Source organism: Strix uralensis, chromosome 1 (genome assembly GCF_047716275.1).
Source record: "Strix uralensis isolate ZFMK-TIS-50842 chromosome 1, bStrUra1, whole genome shotgun sequence".
Classification (NCBI taxonomy): Eukaryota; Metazoa; Chordata; class Aves; order Strigiformes; family Strigidae; genus Strix; species Strix uralensis.
This window is the reverse complement of record NC_133972.1, coordinates 103,915,096-103,941,118: the sequence shown is the minus strand read 5'-3', so window position 1 is coordinate 103,941,118 and position 26,023 is coordinate 103,915,096. Positions and strand designations below refer to the sequence as shown.

The window sequence follows — 26,023 nt, the reverse complement described above, 5'->3', positions numbered from 1 at the left end:
ATAGACAGAGCCCCGCCTGTTGTTCAGGGGAGAGGCAGTAATGCTCCATCTATCTTTAAAAAGGTTACGATAACGCAGCAGAAGCTAAGGCTACCTTTCCACCGTTTGGCAAGGGCTGGGCCCGTGGCTTCCCCGCAGCCCTGCGCGCAGGGGAGGCGGGTTTCCCTCGGGCCGGGCGGGTCCCGGCCGCGGAGGCGGCTCCCCCGCGGCCGGTGCCCCTCGCCGGAGCCCGCCCCCGCCTCCCCGTGCCCCGCCCGCGGCAGCCGATTGGCGCGGCGGAGCCTCCGGGCCGATAGCCGTCCCCACCCCCTTGACGCTCGTCCGGGGCGGTCCCGCCGCCTCTCCCCTCCCCGTGGCCGGCCCCCGGCGATGCTCCCCCCCGCCGCCGCCGCCATGCACCGCTCACTCCGCGCCTGCCGCCGCCTGGGCAGCTGCGCCGCCCTCCTCGCGCACCCGCCACCCGCCGCCCGCCGGGGCCCGCCGCCGCGCGCCGCCATGGTGAGCACCGGGCCGGGGGGAGCGGTGACCTCTAACTGCCACCGCTAGCCGCTGCGCCGTGACTCCTCCCCCTGCGCGCGCCGCCGCTCGCGACCCCCCGCCCTGCCTCTTACCGGGAGGAGGTCGCGCGCTGCCTGAGAGCCGCGGCGGGCACGGGGGTTTTGGTCGTTGCCGCCATCCCCGGTTGAGCTTACGCGGCCGTTTCCCTCTTCTGCCGGGGAGGCTGCGAGGCTCGTCCCCGCCGTGCGGCCTGCGGCGGAGCGCCCGGGCAGCGCCGGGGCCCGGCTCGGCCCCCGCTCGGCAGCGCCCGGGTTCGCAGCCCCGAGGCGGTGGTTGCTCCCAGGGCCGGGCTGGGGGTGTCTGCGGCGGGCAGCTGCCCGCGCGCGCTGCCCCGGGGACGGGGTTGGCGTCGGGAGTGCGGCCGTTAGCTGCCTGAGCCGGGAGGAGGGGAAGGCAGGGCAGGGCAGGGATGGCGCCCGACCAGGTGGGCGGGAAAGGTGTTCCCGCAGGACCTGCTGTGACAGCTTGGCGTGCAGCAGCTTCCTCCGCCGACATTTCAGGCCCTTTCTCAGAGTTGTTGGGGTACCAGTAACGAAAAGCTGTATCCTCGCAGAAATAGGGGTATCCGGAAAATCTTTGGGGCAGCCTGAAAACTAGGGAGCCTTCAGCTGAAAACTGCCTGTGACCTCTAGTTAGATCCTCAGTTATTGCTCAAGTACAGTCAGTTGACAGGCTGAAACGTGAGTGGGACTTGTGTATTGCGCGTGGCTCCATGTAGAAATGAAAATGCTATTCGAAGAAGGAGCTCGGAATGTCTGCGCTAACAGCTAGGACATGGCGTGGAAACCTTAGTCTCGGGTGAATCTCTGTGAGTTCCCTCCTTAAAACAAGCAGATACCGTGAACGTGTTGGAAGAATTCCAGCAGAAAGCGGCACGTTTTAGGATTTGATTAATAGTTTTATTACTTGGTTTGCTAAAATAGTTCATAAATTTAACTAGAACATTAGTTCCCAGTCTGTGATATTTATTATGGTATAGAAAATAGCATTAAAAAACAAGCTTCTAAATGAGTGAATAAACAGTAGGGTGAATGAAACATACCTGTGTAAGAAAACCTGTGTCAGAGCAGACTGTGTAACTCATAAACCACTGCCCTGTCAGGTGGTTCCCTTTTTTATTTTTCAGTTTGGCATTATCCAAGAAGACCATTATAGCTCATGGTCTTCACTGACTTGCTGAAGACCTGGTATTTGTGAAAGGCTGCAGTCTTACATGAAATAGATGTGTTTTGATCTTTGCTGGTCAGAAATATGACCTGTCCTGTAAAGAGACGTTATTAATTGCTTGGGTTTAAATAACAGCAGAAGCTATAGCAAAACGTCCCTCAGCAAATTTGGAACTCAAGCAGCCCTTGAATTCTTACAGGAAAACTTTGTGCGTTTTTATTTCCAAGAGGACCACCAAAAATGTGCCAAGGAGTTTTATATTAAGAAAACCCCACCACTATTTTTTGTTGTTTGCAGAGATTTTTCAGCAGCGAGAGTTGTGTTTTGGAATGCCTCATGTAGACACAACCAAACATGCACGTTGTTCTACAGTATGACTATTGTGTTGCCAACTTAGAACTAAATTGGACAAGATGTTTTAAATGGAATTGTGGTCATAATGGTCCTTCTTCAGCTGAATGTTGTAAAATATTTGGTTTTGGTTTCTAAAGAGCAAATTTCAGAATTTGTGACTCAGCTGATATTATAAAGGAGAAATGACACTTAAAAATGGAAACATCCTTTATCTGCTAAAGGAGCGCAGTTGAGCACAAATTCTGTTTTCTGCTGTCCTTTAAAGATTGGTTTTGACATACTATAAATGATGAGTTTTTGAATTGAAATACATGCATCCAAAAGTTGCTGCATCCTTAAATCAGAATGTAATTTTCCATGGGAAACAGTATTGCAGCAGTTCTGCCATTTGAATATCTCCAGTGCGTTATGGTGCAATCAGTTCTAGCTGACTCGTTCCCTGCAGCAAGGCAAAAGTACAGTTATGTTTGCCTAACTGTGTAAGCTTTGGACTATGGCTTCTTGGGATTTTCAGAGGCAAAGCACACCTTATCAGGCCTCTTAAAATTTTTATATATATATTTAGTTTGTAAAAGTGAGGAATAGTAGTTCTGAGCTGAGACTTACTGTAGCTATGATGGAAACTCAGCGGAGCTGGAGTTTGCCTTGGCTTGTGTCAGAGTTGCCAGGTCTCATTTTGTTTCTCCTGTGACCCACTGGTGGGGGCATAGAGGGTCTACCCAAGTGTGCTACTGTTGCACCATTTCCCAGCAGGTTCCCTGGGTCAGGGAGTGACCACAGAAACTGCTTTAGAGGGGGGAACTAGGAGCTTCAGCTCATAAAGCCACTCAAGAGAGTGACTTCTGTCTAAGGAGTGGGAGGAGCATGTTTTTTACATAAAAGTTCAGAAGTGACTTCTGCAGGCTGCCACATTAGTCTGAAGGTAGTGCTAAAGTTTAGTTTAGTTACTTTAGTATGTATGAAAAATACCACTTTGCTTTTTTACCTAATGTCACTTGTTACTCTGTTAATGAGCAAATGACATTCAGCTTAAAGCACCTTACCCCATTAACTTCATTGGAGTTTGTGAATGTGTGTAACATGGAATTGGCTAGGGAAGTAATTTTTTTTAATAGCAGGTTTTCATTGTTAAAAGGTACTTGTTTGAGGAGGTACTGGTCTTATTTATCTTATTTCACCATTGTTGACATTGGAATTACATAAGTGTGAGGAATCAGTTGTGCAACTGCTAGTCTTTTTGTCTAAAACGTTACAGGTAGTTAAACTTTTTTTTATATTGAGTGTGGATACTTTTACTGATTGAACGACAAGTGCTGGGCTTGGAACTGAACTGGTCCTGCTTTATGCAGCTCTGGGGAAAGCTTGTCATTGTCTGCTTACATAAGGTGTCTGAATATCAAAAGTAGGGATTTCAGAGGCCATGCATCAGTGATCTCTACTGTTGGGAGTATTAGTATGTGTATAAGTACAGTAAGACCCTCAAGCATCCCTGTTAAACATTTTTGGTAGTAAGATACAAAGTAAATGTTGACTATGTTATGTTTCTTGTTAGCATGTAAATGGATGCTAAGTGATTAAAATAGGATAAGGAGGATTAAAGAACATGGGGATAGCATACTGGTCCACGGTAAGCTTTGTATTCTTCTGGGGTCAGTGTCTGGGAGAGCATCAGCCAAAACACAAGGTGCGGGGAGCAGGACAGCAATGCCAGAGCTAACTCTTGCTGTTTGTGGGCTGAGCTGCAGTTTCTTTTGGGTCACACGCACCACATACTTGGCAAGAGTGCCCTAAGCAAGCGAGGCTGGTGTCTCTACTACACGACTGCTGGAGTACCTGATGCAGAGCATCTCCGTCTGGCTGGGAACGCCGCTCAGGACAGTAAAAGGCTGGAACACGCCCCCCACCTGCAGCTTGCCATCTGTGGTGATGCGGGCCTGGGCAGGCTGCTGCAGAAAGTACCCAGCTGTGCTCCTGTCCGAGAAGACTGAGACCCACCAAGCGAGAATCGAGTAAAACGGACAGAGAGAGGAACAGTCTGACTTCAGAAGTGAACACCTAGGGAAGAGTAAGAACTGTGCGCAACGTATCTGATGCTTTCCTCTTACTCTGACCCAGGCTCTTCATTTTCGCATCAGAGGATTTCCTGAATCTGTGGTTTGTCTTTATAATAACCCAGTTTAGATCTTTCTTCTGAGTGCTTATCTCACTTTCCCTAAACTCATACGGGCTTCTTGCATCTGCAACATCAGCTGGCAGAGAGTTTCATCAGTTTGCTACTTGTGTGAAGAGCTGCTTGCTTTTGCTTTCTTTTGAACCTGACTCCTACTAGCCTACTGTTACAGCTCCTGTTTCTTGTATTGGAAGAGACAGCAGCTAACAGCCATCACTGTTCTACTGATGCTTTTATTGACCTCAGTTTTCCTTCAAACCTGAAGTTGTCTCTCTTTCTGAATGAAATTCAGTTGTCTTAAAAAAGCTGTTTCCTACCTTTCATCAGCCTTATTGTCTGTCTTTGAACTGTTTCCATTAATACGCCTTTTGAGGTAAAAACCAAACCTGCACAAAGACTTCAGAGTGTAGATGAACCTTGGTGGCACAGTGATGTTTCTTCTTGCATCTTCTACTTTTCCTAATAGTTTCTAACATTTCCTGTTCTTTTACTGTGCCGCAACACTGACTTGATGCTCTGATAGAGCTATCCCAGGAACTCACCCCTGAGGGTCATGGTTAGGTCAGAGCCTGGCATTGTATATGTATATACCCTACAAATGGAGCTGGGATTGTTTTACTTCACCTATGATTAAGAATTAAAAAAGACTTCTTTCCCTTCCTGAAGACTCTGCAAGAAGGTAATCTCCTCTTCTGGGGAAAGGATGAAGACGTTTCTCACAGAAAATTGGGACTTTGACCAAGGCATGGGGAGAGGAAGAGTAACCTGCTCTTGCTTCCTGTCCAGTCCCACCGTCTTTGTCAAGCTGCATGTGAATGTGATCACATCATCACAAATAAATGGGTTTTCATAAAAAGTAAAAATTACTTTTTAGTTGGTGTACATCAGCTAAAATTAATTTATCTCTGGCTGTGTTAGATAATAACGCATGCTAGGTGTATATGTGATACAGAAATACTGCCTTACGTAAATGTTGCACAAAATATACCTAGGTGCAGTTTCTTCATGTTCCACAGCTGGGGCAACTGTGTTCCTGGTTTATTTGGCTTAAGAAGATAATTAATTGTCAGTAATTTGGTACTGAATTAAACACTTGTGCCCTTGCAGTATTTTCCTTCTGTCCTATGTGCAGTGTGGATTTCAAATAGGGATTGTTACATGCCCGTTGCCTGGGTGGATACCACCTGAATTCTTTCCACACTAGTTCTTCAGTTTGGTTTTAACAAAGCACCAATTCTGTAAACTGTAAGAAAAGTTACTAATTCGTCAAAAGAAACAGAGTCTTTTGTCAGGATGATGCATTTTGTACAGTGGGCAGCTGAGGTCTTAAGGCTCGCAGTGCTGTCACTAGTGGGTCTGCTAGGCTGCACAATGTTAGGAGTTGTGACTTTTAGTAAGAGAGCTGCTCAAGCTAGAAAAATGGCTTAGCTTTGAAGATATAATTAGAAAAATACCTATGACTAGCTGTGTGTCTTGGTTCTGTTTTTTCCTCTTTTTGCACATTTTTTCTCAACTGTATCTGCTTTCAAAAAGGACAATCTTTGAAATACATTTTTTTTTTCTTTTTCCATAGTCCACTCAAGAGGCTTTTAGAATAGAATATGATACCTTTGGTGAACTGAAGGTCCCAAGTGACAAATATTATGGTGCCCAGACCGTAAGATCTACAATGAACTTCAAGATTGGAGGCGTTTCAGAAAGAATGCCAGTAAGTAATTCAAAGCTGTGTTCATTTCTTCTCTTTAACTATGTTTTGGATGTGAGAGTGAATACCTCCTCCTTAGAGTTTTGTTGGGAATATGAGCAACTTTGAATTTTAATTAAAGTTAGAAATTCCATGGCAAGATACTGTTCTGTGTTCGAAATATTTTTTGTTTCATTTAAATAAATTGAATGTTGCTTTTGAATAATATTTTACTGTGTTCCTTAATTTTTTTAATAGCTGGGATTCATAGAGATCTGTCTTTAATTTTTCTGAAGGCAAAAAACTCAAAGGAAGTTTGTTTCCTATAGTGTTGTGTAGTTTGTTATTGAAGATGTTAAGTGTAGCATAAGTTGCTATGAAGTTACTTTTTCACATGTAGCTGTGCATCAAGCATTAGTGTGCACACGCTTTGTCATGCACTGGGTTTCCATGTCTGAAAAATGTCAGTTTGCCCTCAAAAAGGCTATTTTAGAAATAGAACCAGTTCTCCTTTTCTGTTCATTTTAATGCATGTAGTCTGTTTCGATACACAAAGCATACCTGGATTTACAAAGAAAAGATGAGCTGTGTACTGCTTTCTGGACTGCTTGGGTAAATGTTACTGTTAGTGAGACCACAGGTCATGTGACCTGATTGCTCTTTGGCTTGGTTGATCAACTACTGCTGGATTTAAGTTCAGGAGGAGTTTGATTTAGAACTAGATCTGTGCTATAGGGTCCTAAAATGTCCTCTAGGGGAAAAAAAAACCCCGTATTTAAATTTATTCTTGTGTCTCAGGTTCAAGTTATAAGGGCTTTTGGCATCTTGAAGAGAGCAGCTGCTGAAGTAAATCAAGATTATGGTCTTGACCCAAAGATTGCTAATGCTATTGTAAAGGCGGCAAATGAGGTAGGAGCAAACTGTTCAAAATACTAGAATTGTCACTGTGATTATTTTTTAAGCTTTTCACAGGAAGTTTGGAGGCAGAGCTCTTGCATTTTTAGAGGAAGGCATTCTTAGTAATTTTTGTTTTTCAGGTTGAGAAATCATTTACTTAATGTTTTATTACTTCTTACATTTATAGAAATGGTAGAATGGTCAAATACATTTTGATACTTAAGTTATAAAAACAATGCAATTTTCCCCCTCTATTAAGTTTACTCATTACTTGCATAGTGTTGACTCTTACCAGATGAACAATATAAAAAAAAAAAAAACTAGGAGGGAAATGGAATCTCAATTCATTCAGCTAACGTGAAGTCTGACATGCCAAGCAAAGCTTTTTTGGTTTGGAAGTCTTCATTCTCTTAAATAATTGCATCTTGGTATTGTGAAGACCATCTGCAATCTGAAAAGTTTCTCTGTTACTAGTCCATTTCCTCTTCAGACTTAAGCTTACTAGTAAATCTGTGCTTTTTAAGTATCACTTTTATAGCTAAAGAGGACATGATGTGACACACAGAGGCATCTCCTCTTTCTCAGGATAAATGCCACCCAAGTACACAGAGTTGTGAATGACCATTATCTGAGGTATGGTAATACCAGGTGTGTGGTTTTGTGTAAATCAACAGGTGTATTTATCCAGAGGCATTGTTTTACAGAGCTTTTCTCTTCTGACTAATTTCAAATGTTTCAGTATTTGCAGCTGTAGCACCATAGGTCTGCAGACCCAAGAGCTGTGGAGTACTCCAGAATATGTTCAGTCTCTTCTTGTGGTTTCTAGGGTTCTCCTAGTTAAAGGTGGATCAGAAGTTTTGCTGGCTAGATGCGACTTAGTTTGGATTCCTGGGTTCTGAAAGTTGTTTGGGGCTTTTTTTGTTGTGTTTTAAAAACACCTCTGCAGTGCTATCTTTTCCCTTACCTCCAAAATAGTTTTCTAATATAACTGAAAGAGATGCAGCAAGGAATTGGGTTACTCTTGGAGGTGGGAACTTTGCCCCTGTGTAAGATGGGAAATAGGTAGGATCCTTTCCTGAAAAGCATGATTCCAGGAGGACTGCTATATCGTGATAAACTGGAGATAGTTATCTAGCCTCAGAGTTGTGACAACAGATCCTTTGCTTTGCATTCTTGACTTTTCTGAGGCTAATGTGCATGGGGGTGATACTTCTGAGCACCATTTTTGATACTATCACAAACACACATTTAGAAAAATCTCTTTAAGTGCACATAAGGTTCAGCAGGCTCCAAAAAATGTAGATCAAACAGGAGAGTATTTGTCCCTGTTCTGTTTTGATTTGAGATAGCAGTTGTTATAGCCTGCCTACAGAAGATGTAAGTTGGTATAGCCATTTTTGGCTGATCAGGACCTTGTTCCCATGGGTAATCAGCCAGTCAATACGTATGAATCTTTTTAAGTCCATGTGATTCTCTTGCTTGTTTATGTGTGTCACATACTTGGTTACAGTTGAGACACAGTAAAAACAGTCACAAGTCCTTTTTAGGCACCTCTCAATTTAAGGCCATGTAGGTCAGGGCAGTATTAGGGACAGCATGCCTTACAGGAAGAAGGTATTTGATACCAGCAACCGTCTGGCAGCTCATCTTGCTGTTGCAAAATCTAATGTCTACAGGTGTAAGAGGTTTGGAATGTCCCTGTATGAAATTTATTTCTGGAGAAATTTCAGAGTCCAGTTATACACATATTATGTACTGCATGTGCATGACAGATGGTCTTTGGCAAAAACACATCCTTCGGTGGACCCTTTCCCATAAGGAATGAACTTCTGGATGCCTCTAGTTCAAATTGTTATATAGTTGTGATCAGTGTTCATGATGAAACTCTGCAGCTGTTGAGCTTGATTTCCTAGGAGAAAGCAGTGCACCCCTGCTGATTAGGAGTTTGTAAACAGATAAGCTCTGTCCAAAAAACTGATGTTTCTGACACCCAAAGGATGGTCATGACCCAAGGAGACACATAACACTGAATCAGTACCCTGATGCACCCTACATGCTTTGATTGACAAACTACTTAAGATATTTTCCTTCCCCAGGAGATATTACTAACCTGAACAAATAGCTGTGGAAGGGAGAACCAGCACATACTACCTCTAGTCCTACCCAGGAGGATTAGAATACAAATTGCTTTAAAGTTTGGGGAGGGGTGGTTTTTGACTTATATAATCAGCTGCACTGTTCGGGAAACAGAAGATATAGCCTAAAAGACCTTTTAAAAATCTTGACTTTCTATGAGTGTAGAACATGAAATCAAATTATATATTTCTCTGTGTTTCAGAATTCATCATCTTCAAAAAGCATAGCAGAAGTTCTTTACCCTTTTAATATCTGGTATTACATCAAGTTCTCAATTATTCTGGTATAAATTCACAATTGTTCTAGGTGGATTTACAAAAATAATGGAGAACATTATTTGAATTACAGCTATAAAATTCTTAAGTTTATCCTTTTTAACTTTTTTTTTGTTCCAGTAGAACAACTTTTTTCTCTCTTTTTCCATTATAGGTAGCTGAAGGAAAATTAAATGATCACTTTCCATTGGTGGTGTGGCAGACTGGTTCTGGAACTCAAACCAATATGAATGTCAATGAAGTCATCAGCAATAGAGCCATTGAGATAATGGGGGGCAAACTGGGGAGCAAAAACCCAGTACATCCAAATGATCATGTTAACAAAAGCCAGGTTGTTATTCTCACATTATACTTCTTTTAATGTCAAAAGTTGTTTTGTTTTTTTTTTAATTGTGAAATTTGAATTGTCTTGTAGCCACTGTTTAGATTTAAAAAAATCCCAAACACTTGTGTACAGCTTTGGCAATGATTTTCCAGGTTTTTCAGTTTAAAGGAACTTTAAAATGTTAGTCAGTGACAGTATGAGCTTTTTAGATTAAAAATTTTGAACTCATTCATGACAGATGAATTTATACAGAGGTGGGCTGGTGACAACCACTGCTACTGCAGACAGTCTTAAAGAAGTTAAATAGAGATCCAGTTTCTAAAGGCTGGATACTTACCCATTTCATTTTTTATTCCCCACTGATTGTGGTAGACATTTTTATTATACTTCACTCTTAATATTTTCTTCAGATTAGCTGAAGTGTAAGCCACTGACTTGGTTGTATCACTCCCTGATATTTTGTGCTTACTCAGTATCCTGGGAATGGATTTAACATTAAAAAGCAACACGTAAGTGTGTTAAAGTCACCTGCAGTGGCTTTGAAATCATCCATCCATTTGTTTCCTGTGTCTCATAACTAGCAAGTCTTTTTCTCTTTTTTGGTCCCAATGTTGTTGTGAACAGTCTACTCATGTAGTTAATTTTCTGTGGGTATAGTTATAAAAAGTTGACTTTATCAATATGGTGCTGGACTGGAGTTTAGAAGATTTGATTATTCCTGCAGATTGACTTGTGGAACACTGCTAGTTGCTTATTTTTAGTTTAGTTTCTTCTTGTTTATAAAATAGAGAATAAAGCCATACAAGTACATCTTACAGCAGCAATGGTGAAAAAAGCTTGTAAATAAATTTCTTGAACTTCTTTCACAGAGTTCAAATGATACTTTCCCAACAGCAATGCATATTGCTGCTGCCCAGGAGGTTAACGAGGTGTTGTTACCTGGACTAAAGAAGCTACAGAATGCACTTGAAGCGAAATCCAAAGAGTTCTCCCAAATCATAAAAATAGGGCGCACTCATACACAAGATGCTGTTCCTCTTACGCTTGGACAGGTAAAAAAAAATAATTACACATTTGTTCAGAAAATTCTTGTAAATGTGTTGGAGGAAACTGAGGCAAACTTGAGGAGGCCTAAATTAGGTTGATAGCTTAAGAGAATTAAGAGGAGACTGGCTGAATCTCAGAGTATTTTCATCTTTACTGGAGTTTGCTTGATGCCGTATTCTAATTACTGCATCATAAATTTTCTTAATTTTCTCCATGTGTGTTTTACTTCTAACAGTAGTAAGATATCAATGATTTTTAATCATGTTCCATTACCAAATAACACGACATGATACTTCTGTTACACTGACACTGGAACGAAGAAGGTTAGTTAGTCTGTAATATGTGAGTTTATATAAACAAGGTTTTGCCAACACATACTTAGTGTTTTGAAGGAAACATACTTATTGTGTTACTAAGTAGCTAAGTGTAGGAACTAAGTATTTTGAATGAAAATCTTTGATATATGATCGTGTATATATATACATGTGACAGCAAATCTTTGTTGTCATATTGTCAAGAATGTCTTATATTAATCTGGTAATTCATTAATTTAAACTGGACTGATAAAAATTCATGTAAAATTTGTGGGGTTTTTCCAAGAATGCACAGGTGGGTTTTTTTTACTAACTTAAATTAAGTGAAAAAAGCCCAGGATCTGTTTCTCTAATTGTACCTTGAGAAAATTAATTTAATCTGAGATCTGATTTACCTTGGATTCAGATCCTGCTAAGTACGCAACTGAGATAAAAGGCAAGAGAAAGATGCATTGTGAATACATTTATGGAGATGTAATTGTTCATGCTGTGAGAACAGTCTTGTAATATCTGTAAATTCTCCCTCTTAATGGAAACATGCTAAAATTTAGCATCTGTGTGAAGTTCAGTGCCTTCAAGTTTTTAAAGGAATTAGGTCTATCATGTTAAAAATCTAAATAATTCTAGATGTTTATTCTTGGTTGTTGTCTTTGTTCCTTTATTTTGTCCCTGTTTTTCAAAGGAATTTAGTGGCTATGTGCAACAAATTAAATACGGTGTGGCTAGGATTGAGTCAACCATGCCAAGAGTGTATCAGCTGGCAGCTGGCGGGACTGCAGTTGGTACAGGGTTAAACACAAGAATTGGCTTTGCTGAGAAAGTTGCTGCTAAAGTGGCTGAACTGACAGGTGAGGAATGATATTTCAGAGTTATCAGTAAAGCGGTATACGTAACATACAGTCAAATTCAAACAAAATCAGTTTCCATACTTCTCACAAGCTTCTCAAATTGTCTTTATATTTTAACATGAAACTTTCTGTTAATGCTGTATTTCATATGCCTTATACTTAGGATTTTTGATGGAATGTATTTTTGTAATTATACCCAATGCATTGAAAGTGACTGAAATTACCGTGTTTTTCATAGCAAAGCTTATTGGAGATGGATATAGTTTCAAGCTTCTGCTATTAATTCAGCTTCTGTCTTGACCTCTGCTCCTCTGACTTGCTTAATCTATAGGGACTTGGCACAAAAGAAGGAAAAAAAGACATCCCAAAGCCACTACATTTTTCACGTGAAAGTAAAAATGAGCTGTCTGATTTTTGATGCTGTCTTTATTAGAGCTTAAAGCTTAATTTACAGAACCACTGCGGTTTCTTGATCTGTGAACCAGTTCTTCTGTGTCACAATATTAGTTTTAAAAATGCCCCTGAAACTGCTTATCAGCAGTATTTTTGTTTTAATGGATCAATTATTCACTGTCTCATAGAGGGTCAATATTTTCTCGTACCCTGACAGGGAAGTAGTAACTTGTCATAGGCAACAACTGCTGAGAAGAAGCATTACATGACTAGTTTTGGCACTTGAAGAAGCTGTTGGTGGTATTAGGGAGCTCTCTCAGCTTAATGCTTGTTAGATGTACCATACAGGCAGGTTGCATGAGTTTAAAACAAGTAGGGCAGACCATTGAAGTTCCACATGTTCTTAGAGGGGAAGATTATTGGCAAGGAGAGAATGGAAAGTTTGGAATGATCTCTGCAACTGAGAAGGCAGCTATGCAATTCAGAAGACTATGCAAATTGGGTGGGATTTGGTGTTTGGCAGGAACTGCAAAACAGTAGAAATTCTGCTGTTTCCCTAGCAAAGGGTGTTAGGCTACTCTTGTTTAAACTGGCAGTGTAAGCTCAGACAAGTAGTTTTGTGGGGCGTAACTCCAGCCCACAGTCAGCATCCCTGCGCACATCCTTAGCGATGTCTATTACCACTAATAAAATTCTGCTGAGTCTTTTCTTCCAAGGCAAAGCCCTGAAGAAATGTTTTTCATTATGGAACCTAGCCTTAAATCTCAGGCATTTAATTTAACATAAACAGAGCTGTTGCTTCTATTGCTCCTGAGCTCTTGCTGTTGGCAGCAGTTTCAGGCATCCTCTTGAGTCTGAATCAGCTTTCACACGTTCTGTCTGGTTTCTTGTTCCTTTCTAGTGCTGATACTTGAATGCATCTTTTTTCTTTAAGTAAGTGATTCCACTGTGATTACTTCTCCTAATGTCTGCACTGTGCTGCAAAAACCTCTATTTTCATAACTGAGAGAAGCATCACAGCAATTGACAATCTAAAGAATCTAACTTGATTTAATGGAAGAAATACATAAGGTTGGGCTAACTTGTAAGAGGTTATTGACATTCATAAAATATTGTGGTGCAAAGCAATGCTTAGTATGCAACGGTATGAAAGCTTGAAATGTGTCCCTTTGTTGGGGGTAGATGCTCAAATTTCATATTATTCTGTATTTTAGTGACTTTTATTATGTCTTTTGTATTGATCTGCTTAAGAAATATGTGAGGAAAGGTCTAGACAAGAGAGATGATCTTACAGTGTTAGTAATTTTTTTTTTTAAAGCTAATTATGTGTTTGATTATCAGGTTTATGTCTGCAAGGAAGTGCCTCACAGGTTTAATATTTCCGCCACCTCCCTGTAGGTTTGCCTTTTGTCACTGCTCCAAATAAGTTTGAAGCTCTTGCAGCTCATGATGCCCTAGTGGAACTCAGTGGAGCTATGAACACAGTGGCATGTAGTCTGATGAAAATAGCTAATGATATCCGTTTCCTGGGTTCTGGACCACGCTCTGGACTAGGAGAACTCATCCTGCCTGAAAATGAACCAGGAAGCAGCATCATGCCAGGTACAGAGAAAGCATACAGAGAAAAACTGCCTCTTTCTTTTGTTTTGAACCACTGATTCTTAACAGATATTTACCAAACACCACCACAAATGTCTGTAAGTCCGTGATTCATCACTTGTCAGTTTTTATCTTCTGCCATATTTTGCCACAATTTGTGTTCATAAAAATACTTGTTTGCACAGCTGTGTGTTGACAAGTATGTGGGGGAGAGTGGTATCTGTAAACATATGACTTGATTAATACAGACATACTTCTCAAAACCTTGGTTGAGAATTGCAAGATCTCTACAATTTTTATCTAAAGGCTTTTCTGAAACAAGATTTAAATTACATAATCTATGAAGTGTAGCAATACAGTGATGTAAATTGACTTCTGTCTTTACTTCCTGGCATGATTAGTGTTACATACTCAGGTTTTCCCTTCTGCAATGATCCCACTGTATGGGAGGATAAGAAAGGTATGAGTAATATTAGTAATCATTCCTTGCCTTTCTCCTAAAAAAGTATGTCTGTGTGAATATTGTACATCCCAAACTATTCTAAGCATGTTCTTCCTGTACGATAAATTATAAAAGAAACAGGTTGTGAGCATATCTGTCTTCAAAAAAGCAGATAATTAATGTTCTTATTAGGATTATTTCTAGAAATTAAATCAATCATAAAAATTCCTCGTTAGGAGGCCACTTCTAATTTGTTTGGTTTTTCTTCCTGACAAAGGAAACATACTGTACTAATTCTATTACAAAGTAATGCTAACAAATTGGTAATACTTTTCTTAAGTTGACTGAGATTTGGTAGTGATTTACCAGAAATGCCTACTTGCAGGAGGAGAGGTTATCATCTCCTGACTATTAAGAACTGTGGTAATTACCAGCTGCTTAGCTCATGCACATCTGATCCATCTCTTAAAGTCTTGGTAGATGGCTAAAGCAGCCATGTCTGCTTTAAAAATCCTAGCTGAATTACTGGAATAGTACAGTCAATTTAATATAATTTACAGAAATTACTACTTTTCTGTGGTGCACAGATACAAATGAGTAAGACAAGTTACCTCATAGAAAACATCTTTCGTTGAGTATGATTTGGTAAATGAGGAAACTACTGGTTTTGGGTTGGGTTTTTTTTTTTCCTTCCTTCTTCTTCAGCAACCTTTTTCTCTCTCTTCCACAACCAGGAAAAGTGAACCCTACCCAGTGTGAGGCTGTAACCATGGTGGCAGCCCAAGTTATGGGAAACCATGTTGCTGTCACTGTAGGAGGTAGCAATGGACACTTTGAACTGAATGTTTTTAAGCCCATGATGGTAAGTTCATAAAGTTTTAAATACATAGGTCTTTTTAAATCATCGTTTGTACAAACAGATAACTCATGGGGAAAAAAACCTCAGTGAATATTTAGTCAATACAAGCACCAGAGAAACTGATAAATACTGAGAACAAATTTTATTCTCTTGTTTTGTAAGTCTCTGTTATTTTGACAGGGAACTGGCCATCTTTTTTACATGAAACTATCTTACGCAGATAAGATTTTATTTTAACAATAGATGCTTATCATCAGTCTAAGGAACCAGGGAGAGAGGAACACAATCTCAAACTAAATTTTGTCCAAAACAAGAGAATTTGGTATTTCAGCTAAAAAATTTGGATTTTTTTTTTCTTTAGCAACTATCTGTTACTAATTTCTGTTACTGCTGAATACCAAAGGATTACATGCTTTTGGCAAGTGAGTCATGTGAAATTGTAAATAATTAGACTTAGACTTTAGTATTTAAAATAATGTCTGCCTTTTACAGTGTGAGCAGGATACACCAAGAATACATACTGCTGCTTCTGTATATTTAATTAAAAGAAGTCAAGTTACAAATCACCTTGTACTGAAATTTGGATGTTTTCACACCAAGTCATAATTCTTATTTTCTTCTTTGAGCCATCTCTTTTTTTTTTTTTTCTTTCTTAAAACCAAGAAGAAAAATTAAACAGGAGAAATTGCGGAAAAGAATATAAACAAAAGCATCAAATCAGAAGATTATGGAGAACTGTCTATAAGATGGTGAAGGAATAGCGTAAAGGTTAGGGTAGGGATGATAGTTTAAAAAGAATTAAGGTGTCTTGCAGAAAAGATCCTAATACTAAATACAAATAAAAGGAAAGTTTTTGAGTTTTTGTTGTCTTAGAAATAAGAAGCACAGAGGGAGCAGCATGTCATATATTTCTTTTCTACACTGCCTATATTAACTAATACTGCTTTTTTATTATTCTAGTTAGAAGTGATTGAAAGAAAACGGGAATTTTATAATAAAATCAGTGTCACTCCCTTACTGTGTCTGCTTAGGGTAGTGAGTTTTTTTCCACAGATCTGAACATACTACTTTTAAGCATAGAGCACCTGATTTTGAAGCGGGGGAAAAAATAAAATAATATTGAACAGCCAAGAGATGTACCTAGCAGAAGATAAATCTCGATAGAAGGAGACACCTCTCCCCCCAAAAAGTGGCATGTTACAGATTGTCAAAGTAGAGAACTAATGCCAGATCTTATTGTACTTTATATTTTTAGATGTCCTCTCTTGATTAGTACCTGAAGGGGGAAATGACAACAAATTAGATGCCTTCATGTATTTTTTACTTGGTTATTTGCAAACTGTTCTAACAATGTCTGTACATACTGTGGTGGTCTTCATGCAAGAATTCTTCTCTATTTAATGCTTCTCACAAAGTTCTTTTAAATAGGAGTGGCTGACCTTACCCTGCAGAAGGAGGAGGGTGTACTATTCACTGTACTCCTTTTCTACAAATGGCCCGTTAAATAAGTGGATATTGCCGAAGCAGCACTGGTTATGAATAAGTGCTCGATTGTGCAGCTATGAATGTAATAGTTGGTATTTTTTCTTTTTTTTTTTTCTTAGATTAAAAATGTTTTAAACTCTGCAAGACTTCTTGGAGATGTTTGTAGTTCTTTCACTGACAACTGTGTAGTTGGAATTCAAGCCAATATGGACAGGATCAACAAACTAATGAGTGAATCTTTGATGTTGGTAACAGCACTGAACCCACATATAGGTAGGGTTTAAGGCTCAGAAACTTCTCAGAACATTATACTGAAATATTTTGTGGTAATGTTATTTTGCACACGTTATTTCTATTGTCACAATGTTTAGGAGACCAAGTCACGGCTCAGGCCAAAAGTTAATTTAACATCACTAGCTGCTACTACTGTTGAAAAAGATGTGTTCTCCTTGCAGTGGACATCACTGCATTATAAAAATAATTCTGACTAGAGTAAAAAAAAAATCAGGAGATTGCAAGAATTTGTGTGCCTATCATCCTGATTTGACCACCAGTAATGAAAAGTGAAAGATTATAATGAGTTTTTTTTTTTTTTAAAAAAAGAGGAAGTCACGTAAAACTTTGATCTAAATGCATTAAGACCAGAATTTACCTTCACTTTAAGGAGTTGGTGTAAACATTTGGTGCGCATTTACTGCAAATGGAGTTAAGCAGTAACAGCAATATCTAGCAAATCAATTCTCCAAAGGCCAAGTGTCCCACTTTTTTCTCGCCTCTAACAAATCTTCGGATATTGCAAATGGCTAACTGGTTTGTTTTGTTTTGTTCCAGGATATGATAAAGCAGCCAAGATTGCCAAAACTGCGCACAAAGAAGGGACGACATTAAAAGAAGCTGCTATAAAGCTGGGCTTCCTTACGTCAGACCAGTTTGATCAGTGGGTGAAGCCTAAAGATATGCTAGGTCCTCAGTAACTTCTGTACAAAAACAAAGTGTTCTTAACATAAAAAATAAATAAAACGGATACGGTATGCTTTTGTTTCACATGTTTTCATGGTATTACTTTCTTAAGAGATGAGATGAACTGATTTTACGGGGAAGATTACACAGCTGTAGTTTTTTTTATATTGGAAAATAAGTAAACACTGATGTAACTGAAAAGGAATGTTCCTCGGAGGCGGCCCACCCTCCGCCGGGGCGGTGCCGTTCCTCTGCCTGTGCTGGCGCGGGGGGCGCGGGCCCCGCCTCGGGCCCAGCCGTCTCTCACTCCGCGAGCCCCAAGCGGCCAATCGCCGCCACTGCGAGCCGGGCGGAAGTTCGGGGGTGGGCCGCAGTACAGGCACTTCCGCCTTCGCCGCTGCGCTTCCGGGTGGCGGGGAGCGCCGCTGCCGGGACCGGGACCGGGACCGGGACCAGGAGCCAGAGCGAGGCCGAGACGCCGCCGCCATGAACCGCTTCTTCGGTAAAGCGAAGCCGAAGGCGCCTCCGCCCAGCCTCACCGACTGCATCGGGACGGTGAGTGCCCTCCCCGGGGGAGCTGGTCCGCACCCGGGCCCCCGGCGCCGGCCGGTGCGCTGCTCGGCCCGGCCGCCGCCTCGGGAGGGGGCAGGGGGGCGGCCGCGGGGGCGGCCCGGTGGGTCCAGGGCCTGGGCCCGGGGCTGAGGGCGCGCCCGCGCCCCTCGGGCCGTGCCTCCGCCCGCGCAGGTGTGGGTGTAGGGCTTCGTGCCTGAGGCACTGCGTGTCCGCGGGCCGGCCCCTACGCGGAAGTGTGCGGGTGCCCGCACCGGCCCGGAGGCGCGGCGGGGGTGCACTGGTTTGGGGGTACAGCCCGTGCGTGTGGGTGTATGTGCGTGGCAGTATGCACCTGCCCGTAGGTGTGCCTCAGTGGATCTGATATGGAAACACAGCGGTGTGTGGGCACTGTGAGTGTGTACTTGAGTGTGCATAGATAGGCGCCTCTGCCTTGGCGCAGCGTGTTTATGCATATGCACACACGTATTTCAGGGCGCACCTGTGCATCAGCACAGCGTGTGCAGGAGGAGTGTACCTGTACACCAGTACATACGTTTGTACGTATATACACACATGCCAATATTTGTTTCCTGCGTGCAGGAGCACATCCTATAAATGGATGCACTCAACACGAATGTAAGGCCTGGATCTCTTTATATCCTCACGGTATCTTTATATCCACACGCTGGCAGTATGATGTTCTCCTGTGTCCCCACTTGCTCCCCACGCGTATGTTCCCACTCTCCCTTGCAGTTTCTGCTCGCTCTCTTGCTGTGCCTGCTGTGCTTGCCTTGACATTGCACGAAATGGCAGATTTTTTGTTATCCTTGCCGGCTGAGCAGTCAGATGACTCAAAGCTGTCATGAGGCTGATAGGAGGAAGGATGCATCAGGAACTGTGGTACTGGTATTTTTATTTTTTCTTCTTTGAAAAAACACTCCAAATTTATGTTTTTTCAGAGTAGTAAGTAGGAAACATAGGAACAAAGGGCTAATAGTTGTGATAATGTTAAAATTCAGTCTTACATGTGATGTTCTTTTTGATTTTATTTAAATAAGGTGCCATTTTGCTCAATAGGGACTTGGGATATCACGATCACTTGCTTTTGTGTACAGTGGGGCCCTTCTGTAGCAATGAAACATACCTTGGTATGCATTATTTGTGAATAATAGAAAGCAGATCTTCAGGTCCTAATACACAGTTTAGTCTTCCTCTGGATAAATTGCATCTGTTCTCCTCTCTTCTGTCTGTTCTCAAGCTGAGGTCTTGTGTAACGTGTCAAATTATATAGTTAATGAATGTAGGAGGATCTGTCTCTGTTTCCTGCTAGAACTGCTTAAAAGAATCATTATATAAATAAACCAAATAACTGGTTTTCCCCTGTGAAGGAGGCTGACCTTAAAGATGCATTTAGGTGATGAAGATCTTGAGGAGGTGCTACACTTTGAACCTACAAGAGTTTTAAAATCATAAATATGTCTTTTTCTTGCTGTTAGTAAAATATTTGGCATAATAGAAAGCTTAATACAATTTTTTCAAAGCCAGCTGTGCCCACGCACTTTAATGCCTTGTGTGGAGTGTTTGTATCAGATGTTCTGCTCAGGATGCCTCTGGCAAATGCATGTTGCTGTCATAGAGCAGAGATGTAAAAGGATCATTGAGACACCAAAATGAAAATCCACATAATTATACATGTTTATCTACACTATTAGCAAGTCAGAATTGTAAATTTGCACTGATTGGTCTCATGCTATAATTGGAATGTCATTATATTCTAATCCCTAGAGAGATTCTTTGGAATGAGAAGTTAATAAGCTTTATTTTGTTGTTTCCAGAGAAATGCTGTGATAGTTGGTTCATGTTAAGAAGGCTTTCTTTGGGTTTTTTTATGAATTTGTGCATTGTGTTAGAATGATCTATACCCATGCTGGGTTATGTAATTATCATCTTTAACCTTCTTATGCAAAAGGGTTAAAATATTCCCATAATGACAGCTCCATGGTATGCTTTGGACCAGGGCTGTTACGGTTGACTGCTGGAGGTCTCTTACTGAGCTGTGCAGCTACTATTGGGATTTGGAGCAAAAGTGCAGTGAGAATTCGGAGTAGCTACCAGGTGGAACTGCTGTGTCCTGGCTCCTTTTGTGGGAAGTGATAGGGAAAGTGTTGATCTGACAAAGAAGTTAGGCACCTTTGAAAAAATGGTTGTCTGGGCTTTTTAAACATAACCAGTAATCCAGGTATCATTTTGAAGGATTAATGTTCTCTGCCCACCAAAAATAAACCTCTAGCCTTGCTGAACACATCTCTGTCCCTTTTGCGTTGCTCCCTTATCTGCCAGCATGGTACAACTGTGTTTTTCTTTTTGCGTTCCAGTTTAGTCCCTGGCACTGTATGTTATCAGAATTCCTGAATAGAGACCGTGACTTGAGTGGGTGTGCAAGGGAGCATCTCAATGACAAGAACATGTTACAATGGCAGAGCTTCGTGTGACCTCCAGAAGTTTCTTGTGCTCCTTGTAGAAGGTGTTTCACTCAATTCTGATTTTGGATTCTCTACAAACTTTGAAATGTTCATAAAACCACTGAGTGAAGGAACAGTTCAGTTAGAAGCATAATAAAACTGAGACTGTTCTTTTTATTGTCCATATGTGAATAAAACCTTAATGAATGGGGTTTTTGTTTGTTTTCCCCATCATGCATTAAAGGTGGATAGCAGAGCTGAGTCAATTGACAAGAAAATTGCTAGGCTTGATGCAGAACTAGTGAAGTATAAGGATCAAATGAAGAAGATGAGAGAGGGGCCTGCAAAGGTAAGAATCTTCTGTGCAATTTAAGCATGAAAGGATATGACTCACACTTCTTGTCATGTAGCGGGTGATGTAGCCAGTTCATCAGGTTCTTAGAATTGCATCTTGCCCTACTGATGAGGTGTAAGATCCTGCAGGATTATTTTTATCCTGAAGCATCTCTTAGACATTCATTTTTGAACAGTGTTTTCATTGGTTTTTATTTCTTCCATTCCTCAATCAGAAGGAACTCGCTTCCCTTCTTCCTTCTGTTACCTGAATTAAGGCTGATAGTGAGGCTGTTTTGTTCTTCAGCCATAATAAAAAGGTCTCACTATGCAGAAAGGGAGTAGCAAAACCCATTTTTGAAAGGGAATGAACATATAATATAAAATTTATCTAATAATAAACATATATAATATAAACAGTAGTATTAAGGCTGTGGTATTATTTGATGCTGACCATTAAAATGTGTTGATGAAAGATGGTTCTGATGGACAAAGTTTGTGTTCTGCTTATCAAAAAAAATTCAAAAGCCAGACATTTTTGAAAGTATCTTCTATTAGAAGCTTTATATACAAGCCTATTTGGTTAATCATTAATGCAGGACAAAGGCTGAATGTGACTATTGTTAAACTCTTTGTACTAGTAACTGAGGAATCTCTTGGAAATCTTAAATGCAATACATTAGGTTTAAACAGTATAATCAAGAGTAAAGTCAAATATTTTTCCTAACGTAACAATACTGTGTCTTTCAGAATACAGTAAAGCAGAAAGCACTGAGAGTGTTAAAGCAGAAGCGAATGTAAGTTAAAACCTTTCTCTGTTTGGGATTAACGAAAGCCTGTTTTCCTTAAGGGGGGTAGCACACTTTAACTTCTCTTTCCAGTGCTTCTGAGCATTCTTTAAAGAAAAATGCTGAACAAGCTAGCCAGCCTTTCAGAAGCATTTTCTTACAGGTTTTGCGTCAGCATATTTGTGCTTTATTTGTATTTGAGTGTGTAAATTTGGACTGGGACAAGCTGACCTAAATCTGCTCATTATTACAGCTATGCTTGGCTCCTAAACTTTCTGAGAGAGTGCCTCATTTTATATTATTAATTGATTACTATAAATTGTGTACTCAGTGATCTTGGTCTGGTTTACTGGAAATTTACCTGTTCTCTGTGGACACCCTTTAGGACTTGAGCACATGTAGCGCACGTAATTGTGTCTATGCAGAAAAAACAGAATGGACAGGGTAGATGATCCTGTGGTTTGGTCTAGTCTAGAATACTGTCTTGAAAAGTGTCCGGCAACAAATACAAAGGAAAGAATGTCAGAACATGGTAAGTGTTCAGAGGTGCTTTACAGTCCCTGAACTGCAAATCTCTTAGATGCTGTCTGAGCCAAAGCTTGTGTCGTCTTGTATTTCATATCCCTCAGATGAAGTGTACCTCTACAGACCTGCTCAGTTACCTTTTGCTACCTCATCTTCCCTGTCTTCTCTGCCCCGCAGAGCTCCAGTGCACAGCCACTGTGGTTTGGATAACCTGCATCTCTTCCATGCTGCTTACAGCATTAATGAGCAATTGCATGCATCTCTGGCTTATAGTGATTAAAATTTTGCTATATCCTCACCTACTGTGTAAACCTATACAAATATGGTATTGCCATCAGTTAAAACAGAAGCTTAGTTCAGGAGTGGCTTTATCAACTTTAAATACATAGAAATGCATAATGGCCAGATTTTTATGAAACTATTTATTCTGATATGATTTTTTAAAAAAATATTATCATAAACAAAACTGTTCCTATCTTCAGACTACTGCTGTTTTAAAATTTTTTTTAAAAATTAAGAATTTTGTGGCAATAAATAGTGGTGTGTTAAAGCCATTCTTTGCATTGTTTTTAACAGGTATGAACAACAGCGGGATAATCTGTCACAACAGTCTTTTAATATGGAACAAGCGAATTACACTATTCAGGCACTGAAGGATACAAAGACAACGGTACCAGTATATTAATCTCGCATGTGTTTAACTTGTGTGTGCTATATCAGATACAAGCATGTTGTTTGACTCTATTCTAGGTTGATGCAATGAAACTGGGGGTGAAAGAAATGAAGAAAGCTTACAAGCAAGTCAAAATTGATCAAATTGAGGTGAGCTTCTATAGTGGAAATTATTAAAGAACAGAAACAATGTACTGAAATAGTGCCGAGTGGACTATGTAATTTAAATGTAAGCTGACTGCTTTAGTTCACATGAGTTTGCCTCCTTTTTAAGGGACCACCGTAATTCCTTCATGATCTCTCTGGTACCACGCAGTCAGTTGTTGGCCTTATTGCACTGATTGTTGTTTCCTTGCTGGGCTAATCTTTAATCTCTCCCTTCCTTTCCTCTGCACGTCAGCATAAATGTTGGTGAATACTTCCTGCTATGGCTTTTTTGTCTCTTCCCCCCCCCCCCCCCCCCCCCCCATGCTAGCAGCATGCAGATCAGTCCTTTGCTCCCCCAGTTCAAGATAGTGCCCGATTAAAAAAACAAAACCCAGAAACAAAACCAACCAAAAACCTTCATCAATAAACAAACAAACAATTTAATTTTGAGAGGTCTGCAAGTCCTGGCCCTGTCTTCAGAAAATGTATAAAAAAACCCCATAAGATCTCTAAATATAATTGGAAGTATGCTCCACTTATCAAATGCCAGTGCTGAATTCCTTTAAGTTCTCTTTCCTGTGCTGTTTCTATATATGGCCTGCATTGTAAACCTTTAGGCAAGTATTATCTCCTTGTACTCAAGCACAGTGCCAATAGGTATGCTAAAGTATTTTCTAAATTACGGTGTGACACATCTCAGGTTAATGTTTATTCTCTAGATGGTATATTTAATTTCTCTAGATTTCATAATTTCCTGCTTTTCAGATAGTGCTGGACTCTAGGTAATTTATTAGAGGTTTTCAATTTACCCTGAAGAATACTTAAAAGGGTTTTGCAGAGATGTTGTTTCAAGGTTCCTCTTTTTCTACCTGATACTTTTATTACAATTTTAATAGTAGTTAAGGCCACACTCTAGTACTGAATGCGTGTGTCTTTCATTAATGCTGCTACAAAAAATTAAATAAAATTGAGTGCCTTGTATTTTGGAATTATTAAGCTGAATTTCATTAAGCTCTGATTAACTAAAACTATTAAATGTGGACCAGCTGAAATTGTTTCTTACTCCAGGACATACAAGATCAGCTAGAGGATATGATGGAAGAAGCCAATGAAGTCCAGGAAGCGCTGAGTCGTAGCTATGGAACACCAGAGATTGATGAAGATGACTTGGAAGCAGGTTAGGAAGGTGGAGGATGATTTTTACATTCAGTGATGTAAAAATCATCATACAATGATTTTTAATTTCATTAGCCAAATACTTTGTGTGTTTAAAAAAAAAAGTAGTTTAAATCACTTTTTTAAACACAAAAGCTGCATTTCCTTTAAGAACAGTAACAAAAGCATGAGACAGACATATGAGATACACACTAATGGAATGCTACAGTGAAGGAAAGAAGGTTCTCTCTATTTCGTGTGTGTTTATTCTCAACTGATGACTAAGTAACGCTAAATGAGTATGAATGTAAGCATTCAGTATGAATCCTGTTTCTCTGTAAGAGCAACTTTTCTGTTTGCAAAAGAATTTCTTTGTATAATTTTTCAACCAAGATAATTAAATTTCAGAACTGGATGCGTTAGGTGATGAGCTTTTAGCTGATGAAGACAATTCCTACTTGGATGAAGCTGCATCTGCTCCAGCAATCCCAGAGGTCACTCCCACTGACACGAAAAACAAAGTGAGTCCTTTCCTTTTTGAAAGCAAAATAATTCAAGACAAAAAGAAAGTAACCTCATTTGTGTTGGTTGCTTGATATTTGGAATCCTTAATATTTTGAACAAAAAAAAAAGTCCTTAATGGTTTATGTATTTTGGATATATTTCATATAAATACATCTTATAAATAAAGTGTACTTAATACTCTTTATTAAATTTTAAAGAGCTAAAATGGCATTTTGTAACTCCTATCTAACATTGTCAGACTGCAAGTAGAATTTCAGTGTACTATTACAGCTCCTAGTGCAGTTAGTCTTAAAAACATAAGAAACGTAAAAAAGCAAATGTAAAAAAAAAAAGCTTTTGGGGCTTTAATATAGCTTCATAGTGAGGAGGAACACTGATGCTCTTATTTTGATCCCAGCTGGCACACAGTGACAGTTACAGGTATATCACTTCATAGAAAATTGTAGGGAAACTTTTGTGAAATGTTCTGGTTGGTGGAGAGTTGTTAACCTGTTGCTCCTTTTTCTTTCTTACAGGATGGTGTATTGGTGGATGAATTTGGATTGCCAAAGATCCCCGCAACATAAATGTTTCGAAAGCACAATGGATATAATGAACTACACTTTATAAATTAAGAGTTTGTTTTTTTTTTTTTAAATCCTGGAGAACTTGTCCTTCCAGTGTAACCTTAATATCACTACATCCTAGAATGCAGTATGAATGGCTGGTGGTGTTCTTTCTCTGAAGAAAGTTGTTTTACTACTGACTTTTCTATTAATGGAAAATTCGGCATAATTCCCTTCAGTGGAAGCAAGTCAGTCTAATAGGTTTTGATTTTCATGTCTTATGGACAAAGTAATACGTGAAGAGTAGTGGTGGCTGTTGATAGCTGAGGTTTTTGACTTCGTATTGTTTCTCTTTCTTGAAACTAAGACTGTATGTTGCCGCTTACTCTCTGTAAAATAGCTCCCTTATTACTATGCTCATTTGATAAAGGAATTGAAAGCGATTTTTAAACTACTGCAGTCTTGAGACTTTTATGCTACCATACTTGTAACCTTCTTGAAAGCTGTAGTAAGTAGGGTTATCGTTAACTTCATGTATTCTATGGCGACATAAACACATAGATTAGCTGATCCTTTTGTGTGGCGTTTCTGGTAATTAACGTGGTCTTAACCTGCCCCGTTCTTAAGTGTCGTGTGCTGCTGGAGCACAGGCTTATCCGGAGGGGGGGAGCCCGGCTCCGATCCCAACAGCCCCTCGTGCTGCCTTTCGCAGCGTCACGGTGACGCCAGGGCTGGTGGGGCCGCCTCTCCACTGCTGTCAGTTGCTCGGAGCAGCAATAAAAGCCAACAGGAGAACCAGCATCCTG

General features: G+C 40.2%; 2 protein-coding genes across 3 annotated transcripts; both read left to right on the top strand.

Moving 5' to 3' along the window:
- Positions 1-338: 338 nt before the first annotated feature.
- On the top strand, positions 339-17,597 carry FH (fumarate hydratase). Of its 2 annotated transcripts, XM_074875734.1 has the most exons (10): positions 339-498; positions 5,823-5,957; positions 6,732-6,842; positions 9,396-9,572; positions 10,436-10,618; positions 11,610-11,775; positions 13,567-13,770; positions 14,944-15,071; positions 16,673-16,826; positions 17,385-17,597. In XM_074875734.1, exons 1-10 carry the CDS (start codon positions 370-372, stop codon positions 17,525-17,527), a joined length of 1,530 nt encoding a protein of 509 aa, XP_074731835.1. In that variant the 5' UTR covers positions 339-369; the 3' UTR covers positions 17,528-17,597. The 2 variants fall into 2 exon arrangements, with proteins under 2 accessions (XP_074731835.1, XP_074731844.1); XM_074875743.1 differs by lacking the exon at positions 6,732-6,842.
- Positions 17,598-17,907: 310 nt separating this feature from the next.
- Positions 17,908-25,787, top strand: CHMP5 (charged multivesicular body protein 5). Its single transcript, XM_074875724.1, has 8 exons — positions 17,908-18,068; positions 20,772-20,876; positions 21,611-21,657; positions 22,750-22,843; positions 22,924-22,995; positions 24,061-24,169; positions 24,556-24,668; positions 25,188-25,787. The coding sequence occupies exons 1-8, from the start codon at positions 18,000-18,002 to the stop codon at positions 25,236-25,238; spliced, it is 660 nt and encodes a 219-aa protein (XP_074731825.1). The 5' UTR covers positions 17,908-17,999; the 3' UTR covers positions 25,239-25,787.
- Positions 25,788-26,023: the final 236 nt, after the last annotated feature.

What these genes read in the sequence shown, in the direction of transcription:
- CHMP5 (XM_074875724.1), top strand. Translation starts at nt 18,000, where the DNA reads ATGAACCGCTTCTTCGGTAAAGCGAAGCCGAAGGCGCCTCCGCCCAGC. An exon ending in TGAAGGATACAAAGACAACG is followed by an intron (nt 22,844 to 22,923) that starts GTACCAGTATAT and finishes ACTCTATTCTAG; the next exon opens with GTTGATGCAATGAAACTGGG. An exon ending in CCACTGACACGAAAAACAAA is followed by an intron (nt 24,669 to 25,187) that starts GTGAGTCCTTTC and finishes TCTTTCTTACAG; the next exon opens with GATGGTGTATTGGTGGATGA.
- FH (XM_074875734.1), top strand. Translation starts at nt 370, where the DNA reads ATGCTCCCCCCCGCCGCCGCCGCCATGCACCGCTCACTCCGCGCCTGC. An exon ending in GCGTTTCAGAAAGAATGCCA is followed by an intron (nt 5,958 to 6,731) that starts GTAAGTAATTCA and finishes CTTGTGTCTCAG; the next exon opens with GTTCAAGTTATAAGGGCTTT. An exon ending in AGGAAGCAGCATCATGCCAG is followed by an intron (nt 13,771 to 14,943) that starts GTACAGAGAAAG and finishes TTCCACAACCAG; the next exon opens with GAAAAGTGAACCCTACCCAG.